The 26,094-nt window shown below is 54.4% G+C and overlaps 1 protein-coding gene across 1 annotated transcript in view; it reads right to left on the bottom strand.

Moving 5' to 3' along the window:
* SDK2 (sidekick cell adhesion molecule 2) overlaps positions 1 to 26,094 on the bottom strand; it is a gene marked incomplete at both ends in the record, with an annotated part of 262,629 nt that overhangs the window by 72,137 nt on the left and 164,398 nt on the right. The window contains 9 exons of the mRNA XM_079725138.1: positions 4,966 to 5,068; positions 5,984 to 6,151; positions 7,786 to 7,902; positions 8,428 to 8,622; positions 10,477 to 10,560; positions 10,687 to 10,877; positions 12,844 to 12,955; positions 20,274 to 20,407; positions 25,677 to 25,824. Coding sequence (XP_079581264.1) covers positions 4,966 to 5,068; positions 5,984 to 6,151; positions 7,786 to 7,902; positions 8,428 to 8,622; positions 10,477 to 10,560; positions 10,687 to 10,877; positions 12,844 to 12,955; positions 20,274 to 20,407; positions 25,677 to 25,824 — 1,252 coding nt within the window. The remainder of the gene's footprint in view (positions 1 to 4,965; positions 5,069 to 5,983; positions 6,152 to 7,785; positions 7,903 to 8,427; positions 8,623 to 10,476; positions 10,561 to 10,686; positions 10,878 to 12,843; positions 12,956 to 20,273; positions 20,408 to 25,676; positions 25,825 to 26,094) is intronic.

Below are 26,094 nucleotides of genomic sequence, written 5' to 3'. Positions count from 1 at the left end.
CTCCTTGTTTTCTGATATGATAGTTAATGCTGTGATGAACATCCTTGTGGCAAAATATCTGCCACTTTCTAAATCATTCCCTCGAGTATAAATTCTCAGCGGTAAATTGACAAGTTAAATGTTAAGGCTTTTTATACATATTTGCAAATCGCCGAAAGTAATCACCGAGAATTCATTTCTTTAGCTAGAAAAGGATCATCCTCGCCAGCACTGATGGGATGGATAGAACTTTACTTAAAAGCAAATGTAGCTGCAGAGAGTAACTCCTGCTTAAGAAACAACCTATAACAAGCAGACATAATTTGTCCCAGGATGTGGTGCTTTAGGAAGCATCTATCACCACCTGCAAAGTGTTTGTTCCAAAACTACTGAACTTGAATCTAATGATCAGTTACCTGAATCTAATTAGAAACACAAGGGACAGAATAAGAAGTGAACCACACCATGAAAAAGCAGCTAGCCAAACCCAGATGTGGACTATTCTACAGCAGGGATATTCTGCAAACTATGGCCTGTTGCCTACTTATGTTAATAAAGTTTTATCGGAATAGACACACACACACACATGCACACACACTGACCTCCGTCCTGCAGAACCTGGTTTCTCCAACTAATTAAGTTCATGAAAACAAGGCAAAAATGAAAACAAAAATGAAGACAAAAATAAAAAGAATGGGAGAGGGTACCATGTAGAATAAAAGAGACACACCAATCAGACACAATGTGTGGAACTTGTTTGGACCCTGAGTTAAACCAACCCACTGTAAAAAGACACCTTGAGACAATCATGGTGACTGGAATATCAGCTGGTATTAGAAGAAACCAAGGAATTGTTCATTGTGTTAGGTGTGACAGGGGACATGGCTGTTATATTTAAAGAAAAGTCCTTTTCAGTAAGGAATGACATATTTAATGGTGAAATTACGTTTGAAAGTGGCTTTTTAAAAAAATTTGCAGTTAAAAAAAATAAATGTGGGGATTGACTTCCCTGGCAGTCCAGTGGTTAAGACTCGGTGCTTCCACTGCAGGGGGCATAGATTTGATCCCTGGTTGGGGAACTAAGATCCCGCATGCCGCGAGGTGCAGCGCACACACACACACACACACACACACACACACACACACAAAAGCATGGGGGTAGACACATGAAACAAGATGGGTTAAACGCTGGTAATTGTTGAGGCTGAGAGGTGGGTACAGGAGGGTTGAGGATACAATTCTCTTCTTTGGGGTATGTTTTAAAATGTCCATAATAGAATGTTAAAACAAAAAAAGAACCTATCAATCCATTTGACTTAGGGTAAAATTTCCCCAAATAATCTGTAATGAAATAGCTGGCTATTAAACAATTTTGATGAGTGGTTTTCAGCTTTAAATAATATATACATATATATATATATATATATTTTTTTTCTTTTTTGCGGTACACGGGCCTCTCACTGTTGTGGCCTCTCCCGTTGCGGAACACAGGCTCTGGACACGCAGGCTCAGCGGCCATGGCTCACAGGCCCAGCCGCTCCGCGGCATGTGGGATCTTCCTGGACCGGGGCACGAACCTGTGTCCCCTGCATCGGCAGGCGGACTCTCAACCACCGCGCCACCAGGGAAGCCTGATATTTCTTAACATTAGCAAAAATTCAGAAACAATCCACATACCCAGCATTAGGGAACTGGTAACAAATGATGTGGCATCCACACAGTGGAGGACTGAACAGTCATGTAATTGACAGAGGACGAGATTCACAACAGGTTCGTAAGGGAAAAAGCAGAGTAAAACACTGTTTCTAGTTTTTTCAAATGACACCCAAATATTACTATCTCTAGTGAAAGGAAACACAGATTAACCTACTTTTCTACTTCCTCTCTCTCCATCCCTCCCCATGGTCTTTGGTTTACCTGCATTTTCTATATTGTCCTCCTAAAACGCATACCTATTAGCTGTATAATAAGAAAAAACAGTAACAATACTGATTCATATTAACAAGGTGGACTGTTCGGATTCAGTCTAGATCTGGGTTCAGATACCAAACAGAAGCAATTTTGGAGGCTTTTCATGCTGCCACCTACACCTGCCCAGCCTGCGTCCCCTGGAGCCCAGCTTTATTCTGAGGATATGTATGTAACCAGGATTAAGTGGCTACCACTTTAGTCTGATTTGGTTGTTCAAATCCTTTCCAGTCTGTCTGCTCAGGGAACCCCTGGTATGTTTCCTGCCGCCAGAACAGGGATTTTAATTCTGGCTGCACAGCAGAATCACCTCGGGGACTTCTAAAAACTACTTAAGTCTGGGGCCCACCCCACCCCTAAGACTCACCTCAAGGACGTGGAGGGCTGCCGGGAAGCTCCCCTCCCCCAAGGTGATGGAAGCCAGACATGCGCGGGAGATGTCGGGGTGGCCTTGGCCACAGATTTTGCCAGTTTGGGGGGATGATGGACCAGTTCTGTTCCCTCCCCCATCTAAAAAAGATTGTCCTAGATGGGTAATTCCAGTCTAAGGCGAGGACCCCCCCCCCAGTAAACTGGAACAGTGACTTGAACGTGGGCCTGCAGATATATTGCAAAGGGTCCCTAAATCTCTTTGTTCACAAGAATTGTCCAGAGGATGAATAAAATGTGCAAGTTTTTCCCAAGTATTAGTAGATAACATTTTAATAAAATACCAATTTATTTTAAAGTTTTACTGACTTAATATAGCTTTTCATTACAATAAAAAATTTCAATTAATGGATGCTAAAATGATAGCGACTATGTATGGGTCTGAGACCCACAGCAGTGTTCTATGGGGAGAACATGTGGGTTCTCCTGGAAGACATTTTTACAGTTGGTATATTAAGTTTTTAATAAAAATCTAATAAACCCTGGGATAAACATATTCTAGATTATCTGTCAGCCATGTTCTAACTACATCTATGTGATTTCAAGGCTCATGTTTGCATTTGATGATGACTATCCTAAAGGGCCAATGTTTAATGTTTAATGAGGTGTTTCTCCAACTGAGGTCTGAGACAGATCCTCTGAGAATGGGTGTGGATCTAAAAGCCTAGTACCCTTGAACGTAAGGTGGTGCAGCCACTGTGGAAAACAGTATGGAGGTTCCTCAGAAAACTAAACCCAGAACTACCAAATGATCCAGCAATCCCACTCCTGGACATATATCCAGACAAAACTATAATTCAAAAAGATACATGCACCCCATGTTCATAGCAGCACTATTCACAATAGCCAAGACATAGAAACAACCATGGATGTCCATTGACAGAGGAATGGATAAAGAAGATGTCATACATACACACAATGGAATATTAGCCATAAAAAAGAACAAAATAGGGGGCTTCCCTGGTGGCACAGTGGTTGAGAGTCCGCCTGCCGATGCAGGGGACACGGGTTCGTGCTCCGGTCCGGGAAGATCCCACATGCCGCGGAGCGGCTAGGCCCGTGAGCCATGGCCGCTGAGCCTGCGCGTCCGGAGCCTGTGCTCCGCAATGGGAGAGGCCACAGCAGTGAGAGGCCCGCGTACCGTAAAAAACAAACAAAAAAGAACAAAATAATGCCATTTGCAGCAATGTGGATGCAACTAAAGATTATCATACTAAGTAAAGTAACTCAGAAAGAGAAAGACAAATACCATATGCTATCACTTACATGTGGAATCTAAAATATGACACAAATGAACTTATCTACAAAACAGAAACAGAATCGCGGTCATAGAGAACAGACTGGTGGTTGCCAAGGGGGAGGGGGTTGGGGAAGGGTGGACTGGGAGGTTGGGGTTACAGACGTTAGCTTTTATACATAGGCTTTACACAACAAGGTCCTACCGTGTAGCACACAGAACTATGTTCAATATCCTCTGATAAACCAAAATGGAAAAGAATATACATACATATGTATAACTGAATCACTTTTCTGTACAGTAGTAATTAACACATTGTAAATCAACTATACTTCAATAAAAAATAAAATAAAAAAGGGGAAATAAAGCAAAAAAAAAAAAAAAAAAAGTTGTAGTACCCTTGCCGCCAACCTTGGTTTCCGGGGTCCCATTTGTCACGGCCATACAGAGTGTCATATACCCAGTGGCCACCAGGTGGGGCCCCAGGACACAACTGCCTCCAGAGCAGAGTGGGCCGTTACTCCAAGTGGCATCAGTGCCCAGCCCTTCCAGCTCCGTGCCAGTAGCTTTGGCAGTGACATTGCCCATAAAATAGAGAAGCAGCACGGAGGGAGTATTTATTTCTAAGGAAACAGTGACGTTTTTTACTCAGCATCCCAGAGCTCAAGGGAGAGCCTGAAGGGACCATTTTGTTCCTGTTTTAGTTCCAGGAAGTGTCCTTGTGCCCAGCCTGGGAGGGCTCCCAGCTTTCGTGACTTTCTTGGCTGCTTCTGTGCTCCCTGGCCTCTCCAGGGCCCTCCACAGCGGGACCTGGTTCCCTCCAGGCCAAGTGGCTTGCCGAGGTCTGGGCTCCCAAGGAGGATGGCAGGGGTGGCCCCAGGCTGGGCCTCTGTCCCTCACATGTGTCCCTTTGAGGGTCACCTCAGGACCCTTTGCCTTCCCAGCCCTGTCACTGCTCCCGCGCCTGTTTACCCAGACGCCCCTGCTGTCCACGCAGTGGGCGGAGGGTCTAAGGCCTGGGGGGGTGGTGCTAGCAGGGGGTCCCGAGCAACCCGGAGCCTCCACCTCTCCCCAGACAGATGCCTCTTTCTCATCCCTTCCCTTCCGCCCTCCTCCACTCCCTTTCCTCCACTTCTTCACCCCCCCAGCCCCTTCCCCTCCCCCCCCACCCTGCCCAATTCAACTCAGGCTGGTCAGTCCGCCAGGCATTTACCTAGTGTCCCCCATGTCCCAGCCCTGCACTAGCTCTGCATGGGCCACACCTACCCGTGTGGACGCTCGCCCAGCAACCAGCTACCCCCTAAAGCTGCCCCTCCCCTTTTGCCTCCAAGGGGCCACAGCCAAAGGAGTACCTGACAGTCACTCGGGGGTCGTGGGTCACTCCGCACATCATGGAGGCCTGGGTTCCCTTGATGACGCTCTGGTCCTGGGGGGGCTTGGTGATGCGGGTCCGGGCTGAAAGAGAGCAGGGAGACGGCGTGGTGGGAAGGGAAACAGGTGGGTCCCACAGAGACAGGTGAGATGCAGGTGTAGGGGAGGGGGACCTTCAGGTGAACGGCACCCGAGTGGCTGAATTCTACGGGTGGACTGGTCTGCTGTGGTGAATGTCCCAGAACGTTAAGAACCACGTGCTTCCACGGTACGTGAATTCTTGGAAGCCACGATCACGGTGGGGGCTCTTTTCATTTTGCTCCCACAAACCCATGCAAGGGATGAAGATCAGGGCTGTGTTCCCAGCACACCAGTGGTCCAGCCAGGGTAAAAATAGGATCATCTGATTCTGGGTCTAGTGCATCCGATCACCCACCAGGCCCCTGGCGCTCAGCCTAGAAGGGCGGCCCACACCTACGTGTGGTACCAGATCCCAAGGGGTACAATCTGAGGGCGGGAAGGGGCTTGGGAAGTTGCCCCAGAGCAGGGGTCACAAACCACAGCCTGGGGTCAAGCCCAGCTGGGGGCCTGGCTGGGTAAGTTCCCCCGTCCTGGCACTCAGCCACACCCGCTGGATTCACCACCATCTACAGCTGCTTTCTTAATGAAACAGAAGAGTTCATGGAGCTGTGACAGAGACTGTTTGGCCCACAAAGTCTAAAATATTTACTATCTGGCCCTTTACAGAAAAAGCGTGCTGATTTCGGCCCTAAAGTCTATGCCCATCAGCTCTCTCTTCTCTCAGCTTGGTCACACGGCATCACCCGCGGGACCTTGGCCTTCCTGTGGCCTGTCCTCTGCATTGATCCATCCCGGTCCTCCTCCTAAGACGTGTCGGCTGGACAGACGCGCGGATGTGGAGCTGCAGGTGCTCGCGCGCGCTCAGCGCCAACTGACCCGCAGGCATGGAAGGAGCTCCCGCTCGCCCTTCACACTCACCCCACACGACCAGGTCGGCCGAGGCTTCATCGACCCCCCGAGAGTTGGTGGCCAAACAGGTGTAGATGCCGGCGTCGGAGGTGTGCGTGGGGCTGACGAGCAGGCTGCCGGATTCCAGCAGCGTGAAGCGAGGCAGCTGGACTGAGCCGCTGGCCAGGATGCGCTCCCCTGGGGCGACACGGTTGGGGGGAATGCATGGGTTCAGGCTGCCGCCCTGGCACACTGACATTGCCAAGGGCCTGGACGGCACTCCCACCCGTCCCCGGCCCGTCTGGGGCAGGGTGAGCTCAGGCAGGTTCCCAGCTTTAGAAAGGCTGGAAGGGCCACCGGTGGGGGATGGTGGTGGCAGCAGGGCTGGGGACCAGAATGGTTTCTGGCTTGGTGACGGACACAAGGGCACACGGTCACAGAGCGGGTGGCCCAGAGTCGGGTCTCCTGATGTCTCTCTCTGCCCTTCACCACAGGAAGCCAGCGCTGTCTCTCGATGCTGCCTGGCACAGCCCTCGGAGGCAGCTGGCACCTGGGCTGGGGGGGAGGGGACAGAGAGCTCTGACAAAGTGGTGACAGGCATCCTGTGGAAGGATGCTTCTGGAGAGTCACCTGCAGGGGAGCGGAGGAAAGTGATGGGTGGGAACAGCAAGGGGTGGGGGCGGAGAGGGACACATAGGGCGGGGGCAGCCCTGGTCGGGGACGGACCTCCCTCTGCAGTGGGACCTAGGGGGGGCCTGGAAAGAGGGAGAGGGAGGGAGGGAGGGAGAGAGAGAGAGGATACGCCGCGTGTGAGTGAGTCTGAGAGTGCAGGTTTTCGTGATTGTACCTATTTTAAAGAAAATCCCACCTGTCTGTACAGAGGGGACTGTCCATGTGCAAGTCTGGGGGTGAGCGGGTCCCCCTGCACACACATGCGGGCATACTGAACAAGTGAGCGTGTGAGGTGGGTGTGTTTATTTCTGGGCCTGAGTGTGCCCACACTCCCCTCACCAATAGGGATGGAGTATCTACTGTGTGTCAGACTCTGTTCTAGGCCCTGGGGAGATAGCAGGGGACAAAACCGAAAGCCCTGACCTCGTGGGGGGCCAGGCAATAAGCAAAACCAAGGCGCAGATGATCTTGCGTATTAGAAGGTGGGAAAATAAAGCAGCGAGGGGTCGGGGGAGGGCCTGGGTGAGTCCTGTAGGGAAGGTTTATCTGAGCAGAGGCCTGGGGGGTGTGTGTGTGAGTGAGTGACTCTGTGTGTGTGTGTGTGTACATGTGTGTGTGTCCCCGGGGAGGGTTGTGAAGGTGAGTGTACAATGCAGAGCGTGGAGGAGTCACGCAGGGTGGGTGGACCTAGGTAGATAGCTTGGGCTTTGGTGGCTCAGGTGTCTGGAGCCCTGCAAGCTGCCTGCGGAGGGGGGATGGCCTCCTACCTGTACTAACAACCTTCACCGGGATGTTACATCAGCCGTCATTGTTTGGGCTTCCCGACTTCCCAGGCACAGAGCAGGCCCTTCATGAGCATCCTCTCGTCTAGTTTTCATGCCACTCCCAGGTATGTGTCCTACTGTCCCCATTTTACAGATGGGAACCTTGAGGCTCCAAGGTCACAAGCCTCACAAAAGGTAGAGCTGAGCCTTGAGCCTGGCAGGGCGGCACGTGGTACCTACCGCCGTGTGAAAGAAACCCTCCTGGGTTGTACAGTGCACAGCCTTCCCAACTGTACATGGGAAACCCCACCCGGCTGGCTCCAGGACTGAGCCCTGAGGACTGCCCTAGACTTTGTCACGTGGCCACACCCTCCAAAGCAGATCAGTCTCAGCTACCTTTCTGCCAAGTGATGGCCGGCCGGGGCGCCCCCGAAGTCTCACAAGCCAGCACCACTGACATGCCGTCAATCACCGTGCTGTCCAGGGGGCCCCTGGTGATGTTGGGGGCGATGCCTGCGAAGGGAGACAGTGGGGCCTCTTAGGCACACCCCAGGTCCTTGTTGTGCCCTGCCACTCCCGCTGGCTGGAGTGGGTTCCTCTGCAGGGAAGGATGCAGGTGTCCTGACAGGGCCCCAGCATTGGGAAGAAGCCTGGAAGGCCCACGAGGGGCTCCCCGTACCACCTGCCCCGTGGAAGGACCCAGGTGACACCGGTCCCCACCCTGCCTTGATTCTCAAGTCTCCATTTAGGGGAAACTGAGGACCCCCAAGGGCAGCTGATACCCTCCATGACAAGGTAAATGGGATTCATCCTTCATCAAATGTGAAATCGAGGCTCTGGTTTGTAAAAGAAAAAATGGTGCTGGCTGCAGAAGCAGCAGGTGTCACTGGCCAGAAACAGTGACTGTCCCCGGGGGACAGCCTTCTGGGATCCTGTCTCTGCCCTGCACAGCATCCTGTTCTCAAGAGGCCCCTGGCTTGGAGGAAAGCTGCGTCCTGGGCGGGAGGGACTCGTGCAGGACAGGAAAGGTCAACTCACTGGTGACGGCCAGGTAGGTGGAGGTCTGCACCTCGCCGGCTGCGTTGCGGGCGAAGCACTGGAACATGCCGGTGTCGTCGGGCACTAGCCCGCTGATCTGCAGGCCCCCGTCGCCTCGCTGCCGGAAGCGGCTCAGCCTCCCCACCTCCACCACGGCCGAGTCCTTGTACCAGGTGATGGAGGGTGGTGGCACACCTGTGGGAGATGAGCGCCCACCGTCAGCCGCCTCTGAGCGATGCTCAGGTAGGGGCTGAGGCAGCAAGTCCTCGGGGGGGGGAGTGTCCCTGGGGTGTCTTGGTTTCTAGAACCTTCTCAGAGGTGCCACTGTTGGTCTTGGGAGCGGGGAAAGATGTTCTCAGAGGGACAATTCTCAAATTCTCATTGAGTAGACGTCCCAAGAAAATTTAAAAGATCCTGGAGTGGGGCTTCCCTGGTGGCGCAGTGGTTGAGAGTCCGCCTGCCGATGCAGGGGACGCAGGTTCATGCCCCGGTCCGGGAAGATCCCACATGCCGTGGAGCGGCTGGGCCCGTGAGCCATGGCTGCTGAGCCTGCGTGTCCAGAGCCTGTGCTCCGCAACGGGAGAGGCCGCAACAGTGAGAGGCCCACGTACCGCAAAAAAAAAAAAAAAAAAAAAAAGATCCTGGGGTTAGTTTAGCTTGGAAAGGCTGGACTGCACGAGCTATATTTTTTCTGCAATATTTAGCAGAGTCTTTTGCGTGCTCTGAGAACCTCCATCTGGGCTTTCACAAACCCAGGTGACCAGAGAACCCTGTGTCAAGGGGCATGCAGATGGGGTCAGCGTTCCTTTGGAAGCCGCCTCCTACCAGGTAGCACAGGGAGGTGAATGGGGCTCCCCTTACCCCTCAGCCTCCCCCACGCTGTGTCCCCAGCCTGGCATGCTCTTCCCATAGGTATCCCCTGGCCCTCTCACCTCTCCCACTGCGTCTCTGCTCAAATGTGACTTCTACAGAAAAGGTCCCCAAACCCCGTTCGAAAGACCACCCCGTGGCTCCGAGCCCCCTCAGCCTGCCTGTTTTTCCTTCCCAGCACTTTTCAACCCTGACGTCCTCTAATATTTCATCCAGTCCAAGCAGTGCCTTCTTTCACGTTGTAACAGCTCAAATCAGGACGTGTCTTACAATCGACAGCATGTCATAATTTAATTGGCAGTCCCTTTTCTTTCTTAGAGGCACATAAGATAATGGGGCATCTTGCAACCCATGGCATTTTAGATGAAATGAAACACGCTATCTTTATTTGCTTATTGGTTTGTCTGCCTTCCTCACGAGCACGTTAAGTTCTGTAAAAGTGGGGATTTGGCTGTTTGGTTCATTCTGTGTCTCTCCAGCCCCGAGAACAGTATCGGCACATGATAAGCCCTCCAAAAACGTTTGTTCAATAAATGAATGGATCTCTGTCTTCCCCTGGTATGGTCTCAGAATGGGGGTCAGTATCCCCCCTCCCCCTCCACTGGACCCTCCCTCCTGCCTGGGCTACATTCTCCTCTCTGTTCAATGTCAGACCCTGTCCCGCCATGCACACTCTCCCCTATCATCCCATCATCTCAGATTTCACCCTGGTTTCGGCGTGCCTTTTAGCTCAGTGGAACCTGAAGGAGGGGGGGTGGGGATGGGAAAAGTAGAAAGTCTGCAAGAACTCTGACAAGGTTGGGTTAAGTAAAAATGGTGAGAGGAGCTGAAGCCAAATGGCCCAGACACCAGGCAGAGATGCACTCAGTTCTGACATAACGATAATTTGGCATTGTCTACAACTCTCAAATTATGGGCAATTTGGGCCTGTCACCTATCCTGAAATTACGGTAATTTGGATTCATTTGTAACCTTCAAGTTATGGTAACACGGGGTTGATTTCCAGCCCTGAGATTATGGTAATTTGGCCTGTTGTTTCCTGGGGTGTCTGCCTACAGCCAGACTGACTCTCTGCTCAGTGATGAGAAGGAGGCAGAATTTAGAAAAGTCTGTGTCAGGGACAGGAGCGGCTGAAGGTCCGGGGGTCCCTGTCCCCCTCCATCCACACCACCGCGTTACCTTTGGCCCGACAGGGGACGTCCACCACTTTCTCCATCTCTGCTGTGATGTGTCTCTCTGGCTCCTTGACAAACTGAGGCGGTTCTGCAGGAGGGGGGATGGGGGTGGGGTGTCAGAGCTGTGCTCCTGTTGGTATGGCCACCGTTCGGGTCACCCTTAAGTAGGCCCCAGCCATGCTTGGGGGACCCCAGCAGCCCCACCCCGTCTCACCCAGCACAGACAGGTAGGCGCCACGGACGACAGAGGGGGCACTGCTGCTGCGAAGGATGGCCTCACACTCGTAGTAACCGGCGTCGCTGCCCGTGGGGTTGGGGATGGTGAGCCGGCGGTTGTAGTCGCTGATGCCGCTGGACAGCAGCACCCCATCCTTCTTCCAAATGATGTGCAGCTTGATCAGGGGCCTGGGGTGGGGAGCGAGGGAGGCAGGCCATCAGCCACAGAGACTTCAGAGGCCCGAGAGGCAAGGCAGGGCATGGTAAGGAGTGCAGGGCCAGGGCCAGGCTGCCTGGGTTTGCCCACGCCCCTGACACTTTCTAGGTGCAAGCCGTTGTTTGGTGCGGTTCCTTCAGTGCTCTGGGCCTCAGTTTCCTCATCTGTGAAATGGGGGCAACCGTGCCCACCTGGGGTTGGTGGTGAGGGTGGATGGATTCACACAGGACCCGGTCCCGGTGGTAACTCATGCTAGGGGGCTCTCAAGAGCAGAAAAGCATCCTTTCCACGCATCTCTCTTTCTTCTGCTCTGTTCTGTGGGCCGCGCCCCATCCCACAGAAGTCAGTGGGTAGGAAAGTGTGAAAGGGGAGGGAAAGTGACAAGTTGAAACGGGAGAGAAGCACCCGAAGTTTGGAGATGGGGAAACAAAGGCAGGCAGGTGGACATACGCACCCCCAACTTTGAGAGAGGGCTGAGGGTGCGAGCTGGGCCCCCTTTCCTCCATCACTGACCCCGGCTCCCCAAGGACCCCTGAGCTGGGGTTTGCCCGGCTCTCCTGTTTAGCACCTGATGGATCCCCAAGGGCGGATCTGCCAAAGTGGGGTCCGTGCTGGTTCCCCGGGGGCTCAGAGGGGTCCCGTGAAAAAGGGGTTTCGTGGTCGAGTGAGTTTGGGCAGCCTGGCCTGAATGGTGTTATGTAGGTTCTTCTCTGCTCCCTTAATGTGCTCTGTTGCATCCTGGCAGCCTTTCCCTTACTTGTGAGAAACTTGGGTTCTGAGAAGTGTACTTTTATGTATTAAAACATTTTTTTGGCTGCAGCACGTGGGCTCTTTCGTTATGGTGCGCCGGCTTCTCTCTAGTTGTGGCATGCGGGTTTCCTCTCTCTAGTTGTGGCGCGTGCCCTCAGTAGTTGTGGTGCACGAGCTTAGTTGCCCCACGGCATGTGGGAATCTTAGTTCCCCGACCAGGGATCGAACCTGTGTCCCCTGCGCTGGAAGGCGGATTCTCTACCACTGGATCACCAGGGAAGTCCCTGAGAAGCGTAATTTTAGAAGCACTGCTACAGAGACACGCTGTCCGGGAACCTTCAGCTGGGGGTGACCTTGGGGTCACTGGTCTAACTGCCCACTCCATCACATTGCATCATCTTTCTGGAGCACTTAGGGGGTGTCAGGTCGGGCTGGCTCCAGCATTCTACCTGCATGCCTCACTGCCGAGGTAGGTGCTGCATCATTTCCTACTTTATAGCTGAGGACACTGAGGCCCAGAGCCTGGCAGTGAGCATGGGCCCGAGGGGTGGTGGCTTGTTGTATTGCAACTCTGCTATCGGTCATCTGGGTGACCTTGGGTAGGTTGCTTGCCCTCTCTGGGCTTCAGGGTAGTGACACCTACGTGGGTAGCTGTTGGAAGAAAGGAGGTTTTGTGGGAGGGCACGTAGCACAGTGTCCACACACGACCAAGGGAGAGAAGTGAGGGTCGTACACGGCTGAGAAGGGGCCGCATTTGCACCTGACCCCAGGTCTGCCCTCCTGCAAAGTCCATCACGTGACCTGTCTCCTAGCACAGCTTCCCTCTTGCCCATGCCTGCACGCAAGGAGGGCACTGCTGGCAGAGGTGAGCCACCCCTCTCCAGGCTGCTCTGAACGTTGGAAGTATGAGTGGATCCCCCACCAGCCCCAAATATCCCGGTCTGGGATCTGCTGCCCCGTAACTGCTGCCACGCCTCGAGGCGTGGGCTCTCCTCTCGGGCGGGCCCTGCTTGCATCCGATGGCTCTGACGGCCCACCTATCACCCCTCCTCTAGGCTAAATACCCCATCTTCTTTCATGGGTCCTCACGTGACACTTCTGGGCCTGTCTGAATTCCGACTGGTCTCCTCCGAGCCCACAGGTCAGGAGCGCTTGCTGGAGTTAAAGTGGGGGAGGGGCACTGCCCACCTGGCATTGGCCACGCACTCCATGGTCACCTCCGAGGTCCCGGCCACCACGCTGGTGTTCTTGGGAGGAATGATGATGGTTGGAGCAATGGGGTCTGCGGGGCCCCCTACATCTGGAGAGAGGACAGGTGTCAGCTGGGAACAGAGGCCGGAAATCCCACCCCCCATTAGAGGGATGCCACGGGAGACCTTTGTCCTCATGGAGGGGGGGGCAGGTGGCCATGGGGCAGACACCCCAGCAGCCCCAGGGCCGAACCTCCAGACACTGACCCCGGGGTCCCTTCCACCTCCTCTGCTGATGGGTCTCCACACAGTGTCCAGGGAGAGTGCACTGGAGACCTCAAGGCCTCTCCCGCTCCTTCTGTAATGCAGCCACTCCCTCGTCCCCATCCCCCTGTCCTGGTTTTTTGCCTTCAAAATCCTTCCCTCCACCTGCATTTGTCTTGTTGGCTTACTGCTTCATTTGCCACCTCCTTCTACCAGAATGCAAACTCCCTGTAGTTGGCTGAATACTGTCCCCCAAATTCAAGTCCATGGCAGCTGTGAATGTCACCTTATTTGAAAACAGGGTCTTTGCAAGTGCAATCAAGTTAAGATGCAGTCCTACTGCATCAGGGTGGGCCCGAAGTCCAATATGATGTGTCCTTATAAGAAGAGGGAAATTTAGACACAGACCCACAGGGGAGAAGGCCAGGTGAAGACAGAGGCAGAGACTGCAGTAATGAATTATAAGCCAAGGAACATCAAGGATTGCCCACAACTGCCAAAGCCTTGGAGAGGCAGGAAAGGATCCTCCCTTACACCTGTCAGAGAGAGCGTGGGCATGCTGACACCTTGATTTCAGACTTCTGTGCAGAGTAAATTTCTGTTGTGATAGGTCACTCAGTTTGTGGCCCTTAGGAAATTAATACATTCTATGAGGCAGGAACCTCATTTGTTTTTGCTTTGGACTGAATTTTCCCCACCCCACCCCCACCCCCATTCATATGTTGAAGCCCTAACTTCCCTGTGTTTGGGGTGGGGTCTTTAAGAGGTAATTGGGTTAAATAAGGTCATAAGGGTGGGGCCCTAATCCAACAAGGTTAGTGCCTTGATAAGATGAGGAAGAGGCCCCAGATCTCTCTCTCTGCCATGTGAGGACACAGTAAGAAGGCAGCCATCTGCAAGCCAGGGAAGAGAGCCTTCAGCCCAAACCAACCATGTTGGTACATTCGTCTTGGACTTCCAGAACTATGACAAGTAAATGTCTGTGTTTGAGCCCCACCATCTATGGTATTCTGTTACAGCAGCCTGAGTCAAGACAGTCCTGCTCACCCCCACTTCCAGAACCATGCCACACAGCACATAGTAGGTGCTCAAATACATCTGTTAGGTGAATGAATGCATGGGACTGGAGCTATCGTTGTATAACTTCCAGGGTCGATGATTAAACTGAAAGAGAACTTATCATGATTGGGTTTTATTAAAGCAAAACAACACCCCAAACTCTCCTAACAGAGGCAGGAGCATTTCCTTTTTTATATTTTTTGAGCTGTTTAAGAAGTGGCCAGGTTCTTAACTTTGTGGGTCAGTGCAGGCCCAATACTGGCAGAAACTCCAATATTCTCTGTACACCTGCTCTATGGCTCCCAGAAATACAGCCACCAAGGACTTTCTCTCACAACAAATCCATCCAGGTGGCCCCTAACCGCGGGGCTCTGGAGGTGGCAGGCCATAATGAAATGCACGGCCTCCGGGCAACAGCAATAAGACATGCTTTATGGGGAAGTCAGTCCACCCCAGTCAGCCCCGGGAAGGGTTTTCCTGCCGGGCCTCCAGGCCTTGCTGGGAAAGGCCCAGGTAGAATGGGAATAAAATGTAAAAAATAAACTAAAATGAAGAGGGGAAGAAAGGAAGCATATAAACCCAAATAACTACAACAATATAAAAGCCTCATGTAGGTGCCATAAAGAGCGATTGGATTGAAAGCTGCTGATGTAGCTGAATCCATAAAAGTGTGCTCCACATTGTTTACTATACATGCCGGGGTGCGCAGGTGCGGAGGCCCAGATTACTGGTGCACGAGGAGAAGACAGAGAGTTAGAGCCCCACGGCGTCAATGGGTAAACAGAGCCCTCAGAGTTTAAAAATATGAGGGATGCCCCCCCCGACCTCAGGGCTGCCTTGTTGGCTTTACGAGGTTAAAGGGGAGACTGACACCCACCCAGGGACCCTGTCCTGCCCAGGTCCAGGTGGCTGCTTGCAGGGTACGAGGGAAGGGGCCCCGGATGCAGTGAAGGAGGGCCTGGCGGTCAGGAAGACCTGGCTCAAAATCTTGCTCTGCTCCAGGCATCCTGGGCGTGACTCCGGCTGGTCACCTCATCCCCCGAGTCTCGGTTTTTCTCAGTTGCAGAAAGGGGGTAGAAATCACCGCCTCTCAGGGTTGTGTGGGATCAGCTCCTGACTCAACAAATCTTTTCTGGGTAAGGGCTCTGTGTGTGTCAGACTGTGTACCAGGGATTCCCCGCCGAGTGAGATGGGTAGGGGGTCTGTCCTCATGGCGTGCAGTCTGGGAAGAAGTCAGATCCGCGCTTGGACGTCTAAGAGATTAAAGATGCACATGACGGGTGTTGGAAAGAGGGTCCTGGGGAGGCACGGCTAAGCTGCTCTGGGGGTAAGTGCAGAGTCCCTGGCACATAGTAGGTGCTCAATAGATGACAGTCCCTCCTGTGGGGATTTGTCTGCCTGTGCTTGGGTGGGGGGATGTGTCCTTGCTTCTTCCCTCTACCCCCAACCCAGCCTGGACCAAGTGATGGAGCCAGAGGCTACCAGGAGGTGAAGTCATGGACTCTCAGGGGCCTCTTGACCGAGGGAAGGAGAACACACGTGTTCAGGGCTACAGGAGATCAGGCAAAGCCTCAAGTGCTCCCTGGGGACTCACAGGAGATGGGGGAACCTAAGTGGAACTCAGAGAAGCCAGAAGGAAGAACATTCCAGAACAGGAGCGCTGTGTGAGTGAAGGTGAGGTGAATGGGGGGAATCCGGAGGTAAATGTGGGCGCGATGCCAGGGTGGCCTCAGAGCGCTGGGATGGATGAGGGGGGAGAGCCCCAGAGCAGACGTGATGGATCCTGGCCCACATGCTGCCCCGTCCCCAGCCCACTCTCCTGATTGGTCAGTGCTTCTCTTGGCTGAGCCCAGAGGTGTCCTCAGAATCCTTCTTAACAAAGCACCAACAATGGATCAGAGCTGGCCGATGAGGTGAATCCCATTTTCCATCCCTGCTAGGGGGAGTAGATCTGACTGGGAGAAGTTGGGTCAGGGCCAGATTACTGAGAATTTACAAGCTGGGCTATGGGCTGAAAGTCGGCCCTAGGGGGGCACATTACAGGGAGGGACAAGACACGAGGGGGCACAAGACACGAGGACAAGATGCCTGGACATGGGGCCCCCTTTACAGAGAAAAGTTAAGCCCAAGAGGAACAGGTTTTCAAAGAAGGGAGATGGGTTGGGATTTTGTCGCCCTGGGGTGGAGATGGCGGTGGGATGTCGGAAGGAAGGTACTCAAGGGGGGACACTCAGGAACACGAGGCAGGAGCCCCGGGGGGTGACGCGCCCGGAGAGAACAGGAGGGTGGGGCAAGGGGGAGCCCGGGGACCAGGGGTGGGGGAGTGGGAGGGACAAAGGGCAGAGAACCAGGCATCGGCTTGTTCACATCAGGGGAGAAGGAAGCAGGAGACGGGAGAACTGGCGGAGACACGCAGGGTTGAGGAAGCTCAGGTCACGGGGTGCCAGGGAGGGGGGTCAGTGGAGCTGAACGTCCTGAGCGGTCAAGGAGAATCAGGATGCAGGAGGTGGGTTTGCAACCAGGAGGTCACCAGTGGCAGTGGCTGGTGAGAGCGGGGGAGCCGGTGGCAGGCATGACTGGGAGGTAAAGCCTGGGGCAGGGTAACTTCCGGAGAGTCTTAAGAAAGCAGAAAGCAGGTGCCTCTCAGGGGGCAGCAGTGGCCAAAAGGGAGATCTGTTTCCCTCTGGGACATCTGGGGAGCTGTTAATGAGGTGAGTTTGGCAGCCAGGGAAACATGGTTCCATTCTCGGGTTTGTGCATCATTAGCGAATGTTGCCGGGAAGTATATTGCTTCACCTCTTAGGCCTGTGTCCCCCGCTTTCTCATCTGTAACTCGTGGAGGGGAATAACAGACCGCCTCCAGGGGTTGCTGTAACGATGGAGCACCAGAGTGCCAGACGGTGCCCAGCACGTAGGGCAACAGAAAGGGAGGCTGTTGGTGTGGTGTGGAGGCAGAGGGGGACCGCTCGGGTGGACCCACCCTCAGCAGGACGCACCTTTCTAGCAGGCACTCTCTGCAGGGAGGCCTGTACTGACTCAGGGTCTCTGGAGGGCCAGCCAGGGGGACGGGGACAGCCTGGCCATGCTCAGGCACTGCTCTGGACAGCGGGGTGAATGGGGCCCTAAAGATCAAGCAAGAAAACCACATGCACACCAGAGCAAGGACAGGCATCTTCCACATGAGCTCGTGACGTGGACGGGGCCCTGCGGCACGAGGAAGCTTAGGGGCTCCCCACATGGGGGCAAAGTGGGGTCTCGCTGCCCCAGGACGATTTTGGTAACAGGTACGATGGGGGACACCCACTCTGATCCATTCTCCCCGAGTCATCCCATCGAACCCTCCTCCCAACTACGCTTTGCCACAGGCGAGGAAACTGTGGCTCGGGGACCACGTGACTGGGCCACGGGTCAAGTGGGTGGGGAGCAGGGAGGCGAGCTGCTCCCCTCTGCTGGGCAGGCTTCCAGGCACTCAAGGGCCCAGGGAAGACCTACCCTGTCCAACATGGGCAGGGGTGGGGCGAGAACCACAGGTGGCTACGAGCTCTTGAAACGTGACCGGTGGCCCTTTGATGCACTGGGATTTAATTTTACCTAATTTACATTTAATTAAAAGCGGATCCCCGAATCAGTTATTAGAACACTTTTAAGTATGTGTGGAAAAACTTGGGCATACGATCCCACCTTTCCAGCTGTAAATTTTATGAAATCTAAATACAGATCACGTATTTCAGATGAAAATCCAGCATCCAAATTGAGATGTGCTTTAAGTGCAAAATACACACGGATTTTGAAGACTTAGTAGGAAAAAGAAACCCAGTGTGAAGCATCTCATTAGCATTTTCTCTATTGATTGTTATGTTCAACGGCTAATATTTTGGATATGTTGGGTAAATGAAATATAATAAGATGAATTTCACCTGTTTCTTTTTCCTTCTGAAAAAGTGAGGCCAGTGGCAAGTTTTAAATTACGTATGTGGCTCATATTATAATTCTATTGGACAGTGCAGCTCTGATTGCCACCCAGTGGGACCACCAGCCAGGTATGAACTTTTCAAGAGCTGTGACAGTCCGCGTGAGGTCACCTGGGTGACACCTGGGCAGAGGGCAACTCGGGGGGGTCACTGGTCTTTGTTCTCTCCTTCTCCATTTCTGAAGAGCATGGATGTCCCCTGAGGGCTGCTGAGAGGCTGAGCTGCCCTGAGCAGAGGAGGGAGGAAGGGGGGAGGGGGGAGAGCAGAGGGAGAGGTGAGGCTCGGGCGAGACAGATGAGGGGAGATGCAGCCGGTGGCGGGCGAAGTGGCAAATGTTCCTAGGAAACTGGCCGGCAGGCAGGCAGGCAGCTTGGGGATTTGTGTCAGTAACAGGAACTGGGATTTGAAGTGCAGTCACTCATGGGAGGAGAAATTAGCTGATAATCAGCTGATTTTGCTCTCAATCCAGTACAAATCACCGTGAGAGCAGGAGACGAGGGGCGATGGGGTGGGGGAGAAACAGACAACGGGGGGTGGGGCGGGGGAGGCTTGGGCACACATGGGGGTCCCAAGGGACCCTGCCTGGCTCTCTTGGGCCAGCTGGAGGGTTGGGGGAGGCAGCAGAGAGTGAAGAGCCCGCCCGGTTGGCCAGGAGAACAGCTGGTGCAATTCCCGCCAGGACGAGGGTGCTGGAGGAGGTCAGCTGAGTCACCCAGGGAGATGCCTGGCCTTGACTCGGACCGTGAGCATCCCTCCCACCAAATGATTCAATTCCATTAGACTCTAGGTATTCTAAGCGCTGGAAGATATGGGGACAAACGTCTCTCTGATGGTTACCTTCCTTTTCCTGCAGAAACAGCAGCCCCAGGTCATGGGCTAGGCCCCAGGTTGCCGGGACGAGACTGAGACCCTGGCCCAGGTCAATGTCGGAAGTTACACCCGTGACCCTGATAGGTCAGTATCCAGACTGGAACTCTGCTCGCTGCACCCAGGTTTCTTTCTGGGCAGACAGGAATGTGGTCTGGGGGGAGGAGGTCACTGCACGTATGGGAAGGGGTTCTGCTGGTGCTCACAAGGCCCAGGAATGGGCAGGTCGGGACTGGGGAATGTTCTGGGCTTTCTGGGCCCTTGAAGACAGAGGCTGGGATCAGAGGAAGGACATGGGAAGGTTCCGAGCTGGCGAGCACCCTTCTCTTGCTGCTGGCGGGTGCATCCCAGCAGGACCGTGGATGATAAATGAGGCTGGCTTTTGGAGCAGCAGTTGTACAGATGTGGAGGGACGTGAGCATCTGGCTCCCCCAGCCTGTGTGGCTGCCTGGCCGCTGCGGGAAGCATTGGCCTTGTCCCACATACTCTGTGACACTCCCCCGCACCTCTCCATCCCAGGGATGGAGCATGGAGCGAGCGGGCCGGGGAGAACCAGGCTGGGGGGGACACCCCCAGCATCTCCATCACCGATTGGAAACCTGCCTTCAGCCTTGGCTGGACAAATACTTCTTTGCCAAAGACACCCAAAGAGTCACCCTTTCCATTTGCTATCCTCTGTGCTCTGCCACTGGGGAGAGCCTTGCCTCTCTCTTCCAGGGTGCAGGGCGGTCTCTGGGGATGGACACAGGGGCACTTTTAGGCAGGAGCCTGGGCAGAGAGCACGTGTTCCCATCGGTGAGGATGGCTTGGCTCCAAGTAAAAGTGGCTCTTTTTACATGCCAGCTGAGTAGAGGCAGTCAGTATATTTCTTTAAAAAGGAGCTTCCCATCTCCTGGTGGGCTCACCCCACCAGCACCTGAGCCCCAGGGGTGGTGGTAATCCTCTAGTGCACATACTTTCTCCTATACCCCATGCCCTCCCTGGGCCCCCAGGGGCCCAGCTAACAGCCAAGCTAAGTGTCCCCCGCTCCTGATAGGGTCTCAGACTCGTCATGGGCATGGGGTCCGGAATTCAGCTCCCTCCCGGCCTCCACCTCCCACTCCCACCCCCAGCTGGGCCTCCTCCTCCTTGGGACGGCGCCTCCCCTGCCCTTTCCCAGCCTCCCCCCTCCACCGCCATTCCATCTTCCCAATGACCCTCCGGAGCCCCATTCCCAAGATTTAACGACGCGCTCCACCATCGGTCCCAGGCCCTGCGGCTTACTTACTCTCCACGGCGAGAATGATGGGCTGGCTGGTCTTGTTATCCCCGTTCTTGTCATTAACTGCTTGCACGTAGTAGCGGCCTGCATCCGGAGCCACTGTTGACAGGATGACAAGGGTGTTCTCCAGGGTGATGGCTCTGGGAAGAGGAAAAGGACGCCTCTGATGGGCCTGCTGAGCCTGAGTGTCAGGGGATGCGAGCGGGGACGTGAAGCCAGGCACCCCAAGACCCCCTTCTCCAGCCCACCCCCTGGAACCACTTACTGCCTGAACTCCAGCCATGCTTAGTTTGCAGAGAATCCCAATACTCCACCAGCGCTGGGGATCAGACCCCAGTACAGAACACGCCCAGGGGTCTGAGACTGTCCAGGTGACACTTCTCTGCCACTCCCTGCCCCCAGGCCTGGTTAGGGGCCAGAGCTCCCCTGGAATTCTACCCTTTCCTGTGTCACAGCATGGATGGCTGTGTGGGGCTACCTCTGCACCAGGAGTGTTGAACTAAAGAAATTCATTCACCAGAATCAGTGAATGAATGAATGAATGATGAGAGACGAGAATGAATTTAGAAATGAACACGATCATTCCAAAATCACTGCCTTAATCTAATCCTGAATCTGTTTAGGTTGATTCAAAGGCTATAGCCTGCCTCTAATACAGCCTTCTGGGGCTCACATCTCCCCCCATCCCCCTCTTAGGGTATCCGTTTACTTCTCCCCAAATCTGGTCAGTAAAAGAGGGGCCAGCGGGGCTGGTGGAGAGGGAAAAAGGAGATGGGCCGGGTAGTGAAGTGTAGACATGGGCTGTTTGCTCCCAACCTGGTTCCCACTGCTGGGATCCCATCCTGCAGCCCCTCGGCTCCCATGTCCGCGGGCCGGGTGCAGGGCTTTTGCAGGCGGGAATTTGGGGACCCCATTGGACGTGGGTGCAGGAGCACTGCCCACCCTGGCTCTGCCAGGCACCTCCTCTCACCCATCCTCCTGAGGACAAACAAAACCATTAGTGTGTCAAGTCTCTCTCTGGATTTTAATGTGATGTGCCCGAGACAGCTGTTAAACATCCTTAATGTTCGTTTAACAAGGACAAATCCAGTTGAATTCTTTTCAAATTTTCCCATTAGGTGAATGTAACAGAGTTTTAAATGGGCTCTCAAATAAACATCCCCACGAATGCCTCTCCAGCCTGGTCTCTCCCAGTCAGGTTGTGCTGAGGTCTCTCTTTCTCCTGGTTTTGGGGATTCGCGTGCTGAGTCTCATGCTGCCTGCCGAGCTCCAGGAAGCAGGAAGACAAAGCCCTCCTGCCTCAGTTCCTGGGAACCCTAATGATGTCCTTTTTTTTGTTTCTGTTCCCCTGGAGAGCTCTTTTAACCTCCAGCTAATGAGATGATGGGAGGGAACAGAGCCAGCTAAAATATTTTAAAATCGACACAATGGGACAGGGAGGGTGACCGTGCCCTCAGGTGGGACTCTCCTGCAGGGGCCCTGGTCCTTTAGTGGAGCTTGTTGGGGTGGGTGAGGGCTGGGGAAAGGGAGGCTGGGCTGTGCCAAGGCAGGGGGGCAGCTCCGGGGTGGAGCTCTGGCCCCTGCCTCTAAGGAGCTCACAGCCTCCTTCTTGCTGGGCTTCAGTCTCCTTATCTGTGTAAGGGGTGGAGGCAGATGCGGGTGAAGACCCCTTCCAGCCCTGAGGCTGAGGCTGATTCTGATTCCTGTGGCTACTTCTGTTAGTTCCTAGGTGGCCTGAGGCTGTCCCCTCCCTCTCACTCAGCCCTCTCTAGCCACACAGTCCAAGGTCAGGGCTCATGACAAGCAGTAGTGCATGTGGACCCCTTGGGTTCCAGCTTCCCCCGACGCTGCTGCCCTGGTGATGTAGAAGCCAGCTAGATGAAATCTGTGGCAGGTGGGCACCCTGGGCATGGCCTGGTCCCCCTCCACAGTACACCCGCCTGTCCTGAACTCCTCTTCTGGCCTCCAGAGAAGGCCTCCCACCTCCAATTCCTTCTCTCCTGGACCACACAGACTCTCCCCACCCCCTTTCTCTCCTTTGCCTATATTTTGTCTATATTATGATGCATCCTTCTAGGTCAGTGGTTCTCAATCAGGGGTGGCTTCACCTTCCAGGGGACATTTGGCAGTGCCTGGACAGGTTTTGGTTACCCCAGCTGTGGGGCTGTACTAGTAACTAGTGGGCAGCGGTCAGGGATGCTGCTAAGTGTCCCACCACGCACCAGACAGCCCGCACAACGATTTGTTGGGTTCAACATGGAATGTGTGGATTGTGTGGTGGGCGGTACCCTGTCCTGGGTCGGGGAGGGGACGGCATATCCAGGTGGCAGAGATGGTCACCATCTACCTCTGTTTCTGGCTCCCCTCCTGCAGAGAACTGAAGATCTTGGGAAGCCAGGGGTCACCCTTCCCAGCCTCCCTTGCACCCAGGTTGGGCAGTTGGCTGAGCTAGCGGGATACGGAGGATGTGCGTTGCTTCTGGGCTTGGACCAGCGGGGCCGCTGGGAGCCCAGTGTGGATGAGGGTGGAGCTCCCACCAACTTGGCTGTGGAGGAGGGTGCCCCTCCCATCCCTCGCCCTCGGTGGGACTTTCAGTTGGCAGGAAGTAAACTTCTCTGGCACTAAGTCCCTGGGATTTGGGGGTCCGTCTGTGAGGCAGCTAGCATGGCCTTGACTGGAACTAGAGGAAAGCACTGTGTCCGGGACCCTGGGGCCTGGGTTTGAGTTCCCAGTGCGGAGTGAACAGGAGGCAGAGAGCCGGGGAAGGGCCAGTGGCCTTTTGACCTGCTGTCCCTCTGTCCTCAGCAGGAGGCTAAGGAAGGTCCCTGGGCTAGCAGCCTTCTGCAGGATGACCTTCCCCTTGATAGATGGTTCTAGAACGACCCTGCCCCTCACCTCCAAAGTACACAAAGCTATTTGTGGCTGTCAGGAGGGCTTCCGGCCTACTGCCCCCAGAGGCACCCGCATTGAAGGAAGCTGCTGGAATTCTTGCAGGGCGTGGACATCAGGGCTCTACTCTCAGGCAGGGGCTTGGTGATATTTTTCAGCCACACTCCTCTGGTTTCAATTTCCTAGGTCTTTCCCGCTGCTTTGATGGGCCCAGCTCCCTCCCACCTTCCATCTCCCACTCCTATGAAGTGTGCCCTTTTTTCTGAGCTCCACGGGAGCCCAACTGATCATTTAATTAAGAATAAAATAAATCACCCTAGAAGCTGCCCAAAGCTCCCAGCATGTGTCTTTGATGGGAATCTTGTCTCCTTTTCAACAATGAGTATCAAGGAACGGGCCAGGGGTTACTAATCTCCACTTCTGCCCTGGGAGGGAGAGGGGTCCTCTGTAGACAACACGTGCCTTCAGCACCCTGTGCACCCCGCTGACTGACAGCGCTCATCAGATGCGTGTCTCCAGCAAACAGACACCAGAGAATTTGTTTCCAGGGACCTTTCCTCTGGGTTATGAATATTAATCTGCTGTAATTGCTGAGATGAAATCCCCAAAGTGTTCTCTCGTGCGTTCGGTACGACTGGAGGAGGTGAGGAGGGGGTAGGCGTGACCAGGAAGGTGTGCATGTGTGTACACCCAATCGTCACCTGCTCTGTAGCAGCACCTTTGCCAGGTGACTCTGTAGTCCTCTCACTCAAGAGCAGAATGAATTTCCTGGCTTCTTGACCTGAGTTCTACCATGTGACTTGCTTTGACAAATGGGATATTAGCAGAAGCTTGTGTTTTGCTTCTTCTGCGACTGCCAGGAGGAGATGCTAGGGGCCACTGGCTAGAGGCTGGGACACGTGGGGCAGAATTGAGTCACCCAGGCATTCTCATCAGCCAGCCCCAGCCAAGTGAGAGAGCCAGGCCAAGCTCACCAATCTGCCGGTTCACATGACAAATACATGCTTATTGTGTCAGGCCACGGGGACCACTTGTTACGCAGTACTATTGTGTCTGTAGGTAACAGATACATTCTAGGACACTGGCTCTCAAGTGAGGCTGCATGCTGGAATCACGGGGAAGCTTTTAAAAATCCTAAGGCCTCGGTACACCCCGTTTCAATGAAATAAGAATGTGTGGGGGGTAGAATCTGAAAATCAATATATTTTAAATGGTCCCAGATCATCTCAGAGGGCAGCCACGTTGAGAATCACCAGGACCAATTCTCCAAAAGTACAATCACTTTATCCTTTTTAGCTCTCATGTCTTTGTACCTGTTCTCATATAATTTCCACATAAGGCAGAATTAAGGACCTGACTCTGAAGTTGGCAAGCCTGGAACCAGCTGCGTGAGATTTGGCAAAGCAGTTAAACTCTGGGGGCCTTCACTTTACCGTCTATAAAAAGGGGGTAAAATCAGCCACCTTGTAAGGTTGTTGTGAGGGTCATTCATTCAACAAAGATTTCTTGAGGTGGACCTGGGGATGGAAAAGGGAACGAGACAGAGCATCTCTCCCTGGGAGGTGCGGGTCTGTCCTGGAGGAGAGGGGGATGGGGGTGTGCTTAGCCCAGGCCTGAGAACACAGCAGGCACTCCATAAACGACAGCCACTGTTGTTGCCAGGATATCATCATGTTATTAAGATCGCGCTTCTCTCACTGGACCTCACGTTCCCCAGAGGAAAGAACTGTCCGTCTCGGCTTCTGCTTCCTACAGAGACCGGAATGGGCTCCACCCACAATGGACCTGCGGCCCGAGTGGACTAGGACCAGGTGGTCTTTCTTCTCTTCTGGGAGTAGAGTGTAGGGGAGCGTGCGGGTCCCACAGAGAACGGCCTGGGCTGGCTCTCCCAGGGGGGTCAGGAGGGCCACCGCGCCCTGTGCTTTGCCCCTCACCCTCTGTGGAGGCGCTGCTTCTGTCACTCTGCCCACAAGCCAGGCTGCCACAACCCCCTTCCGGGCTGCACAGAGGGGCCCTTGTGAGCGCTGAAAGGACCGTGTGTTCCTCTTCCCGCCTCTCCTGGCCTCACCTCCTCCCTGGAGCCAAAACACACACAGCCGTGCACACCACTGGACACCCAGCCACACACGCACTGCGGAGACACCCTGCCGGGGAGGTGGCAGCATCCTCCCATGTGCCCTGAATCCTGGGCCTGTAACCATGGTGACAGAGCCTCTGTCTGTGCCAGTTCGGGTTTTTTAAGTGCTCTTAGAGGCAGAATTATTCTCCAGCCGAGAGTGGAGCCAATGCCTGGGATTCCCCGGGGAGGCCACGGAGCTGTCATGGCTCCAAGACTCCTCCCGCACTTTCCCAGAAAGGCCCCTGGAAACCAGACTTCCCTCATTGGGGATATCCCCCATCTGGCTCCCACCCAGAGCAGGGAGGGCCCTCTGTCCTCAGCATCTGGGGGTGCTACGTGGCCCCGCACTTCCTCTCCCGGGGCCAGCCCCGCCTACGCCCCACCAAGGGCAGGATGCTCACATGCGGCTGCCGGGCGGGATCTTGCGGCCTTCCCGGAACCAGGTCACCTGCGGCCGTGGGAAGCTGGCAATGCGTGGGGCGCGGATGACGGCTGCTTCTCCATGGGAGACGCTCTGGTGCTTCTCACTCTCCTCAAAGCTCCCCATGTCTGTGGGAGGGAAGGGCACATGGAGGGGTCAGGGGCCGGAGGTCGGCAGCCAAGACCACCCGGCTCCCGGGCTGGGAGTGGTGGTAGCGGAAGGAAGTTGTGGGGACAGACAGGATGATCATGGGGCACGGCCACCATGCTCGGCTACCTCACGTGGCCCCATCACCCCGTCCGTCACTACGACATGCTCTGCTTTGTACTTCTGGGGTTTGTATCCATTTATATCCATAGGTCCATGAAGCAATGGATTCATCCAACAACCATGAGACA

The sequence above is a fragment of the Hyperoodon ampullatus genome (assembly GCF_949752795.1).
Source record: "Hyperoodon ampullatus genome assembly, chromosome: 19".
In the NCBI taxonomy this organism is placed as follows: Eukaryota; Metazoa; Chordata; class Mammalia; order Artiodactyla; family Ziphiidae; genus Hyperoodon; species Hyperoodon ampullatus.
This window is presented reverse-complemented; position numbering and strand designations above follow the sequence as displayed.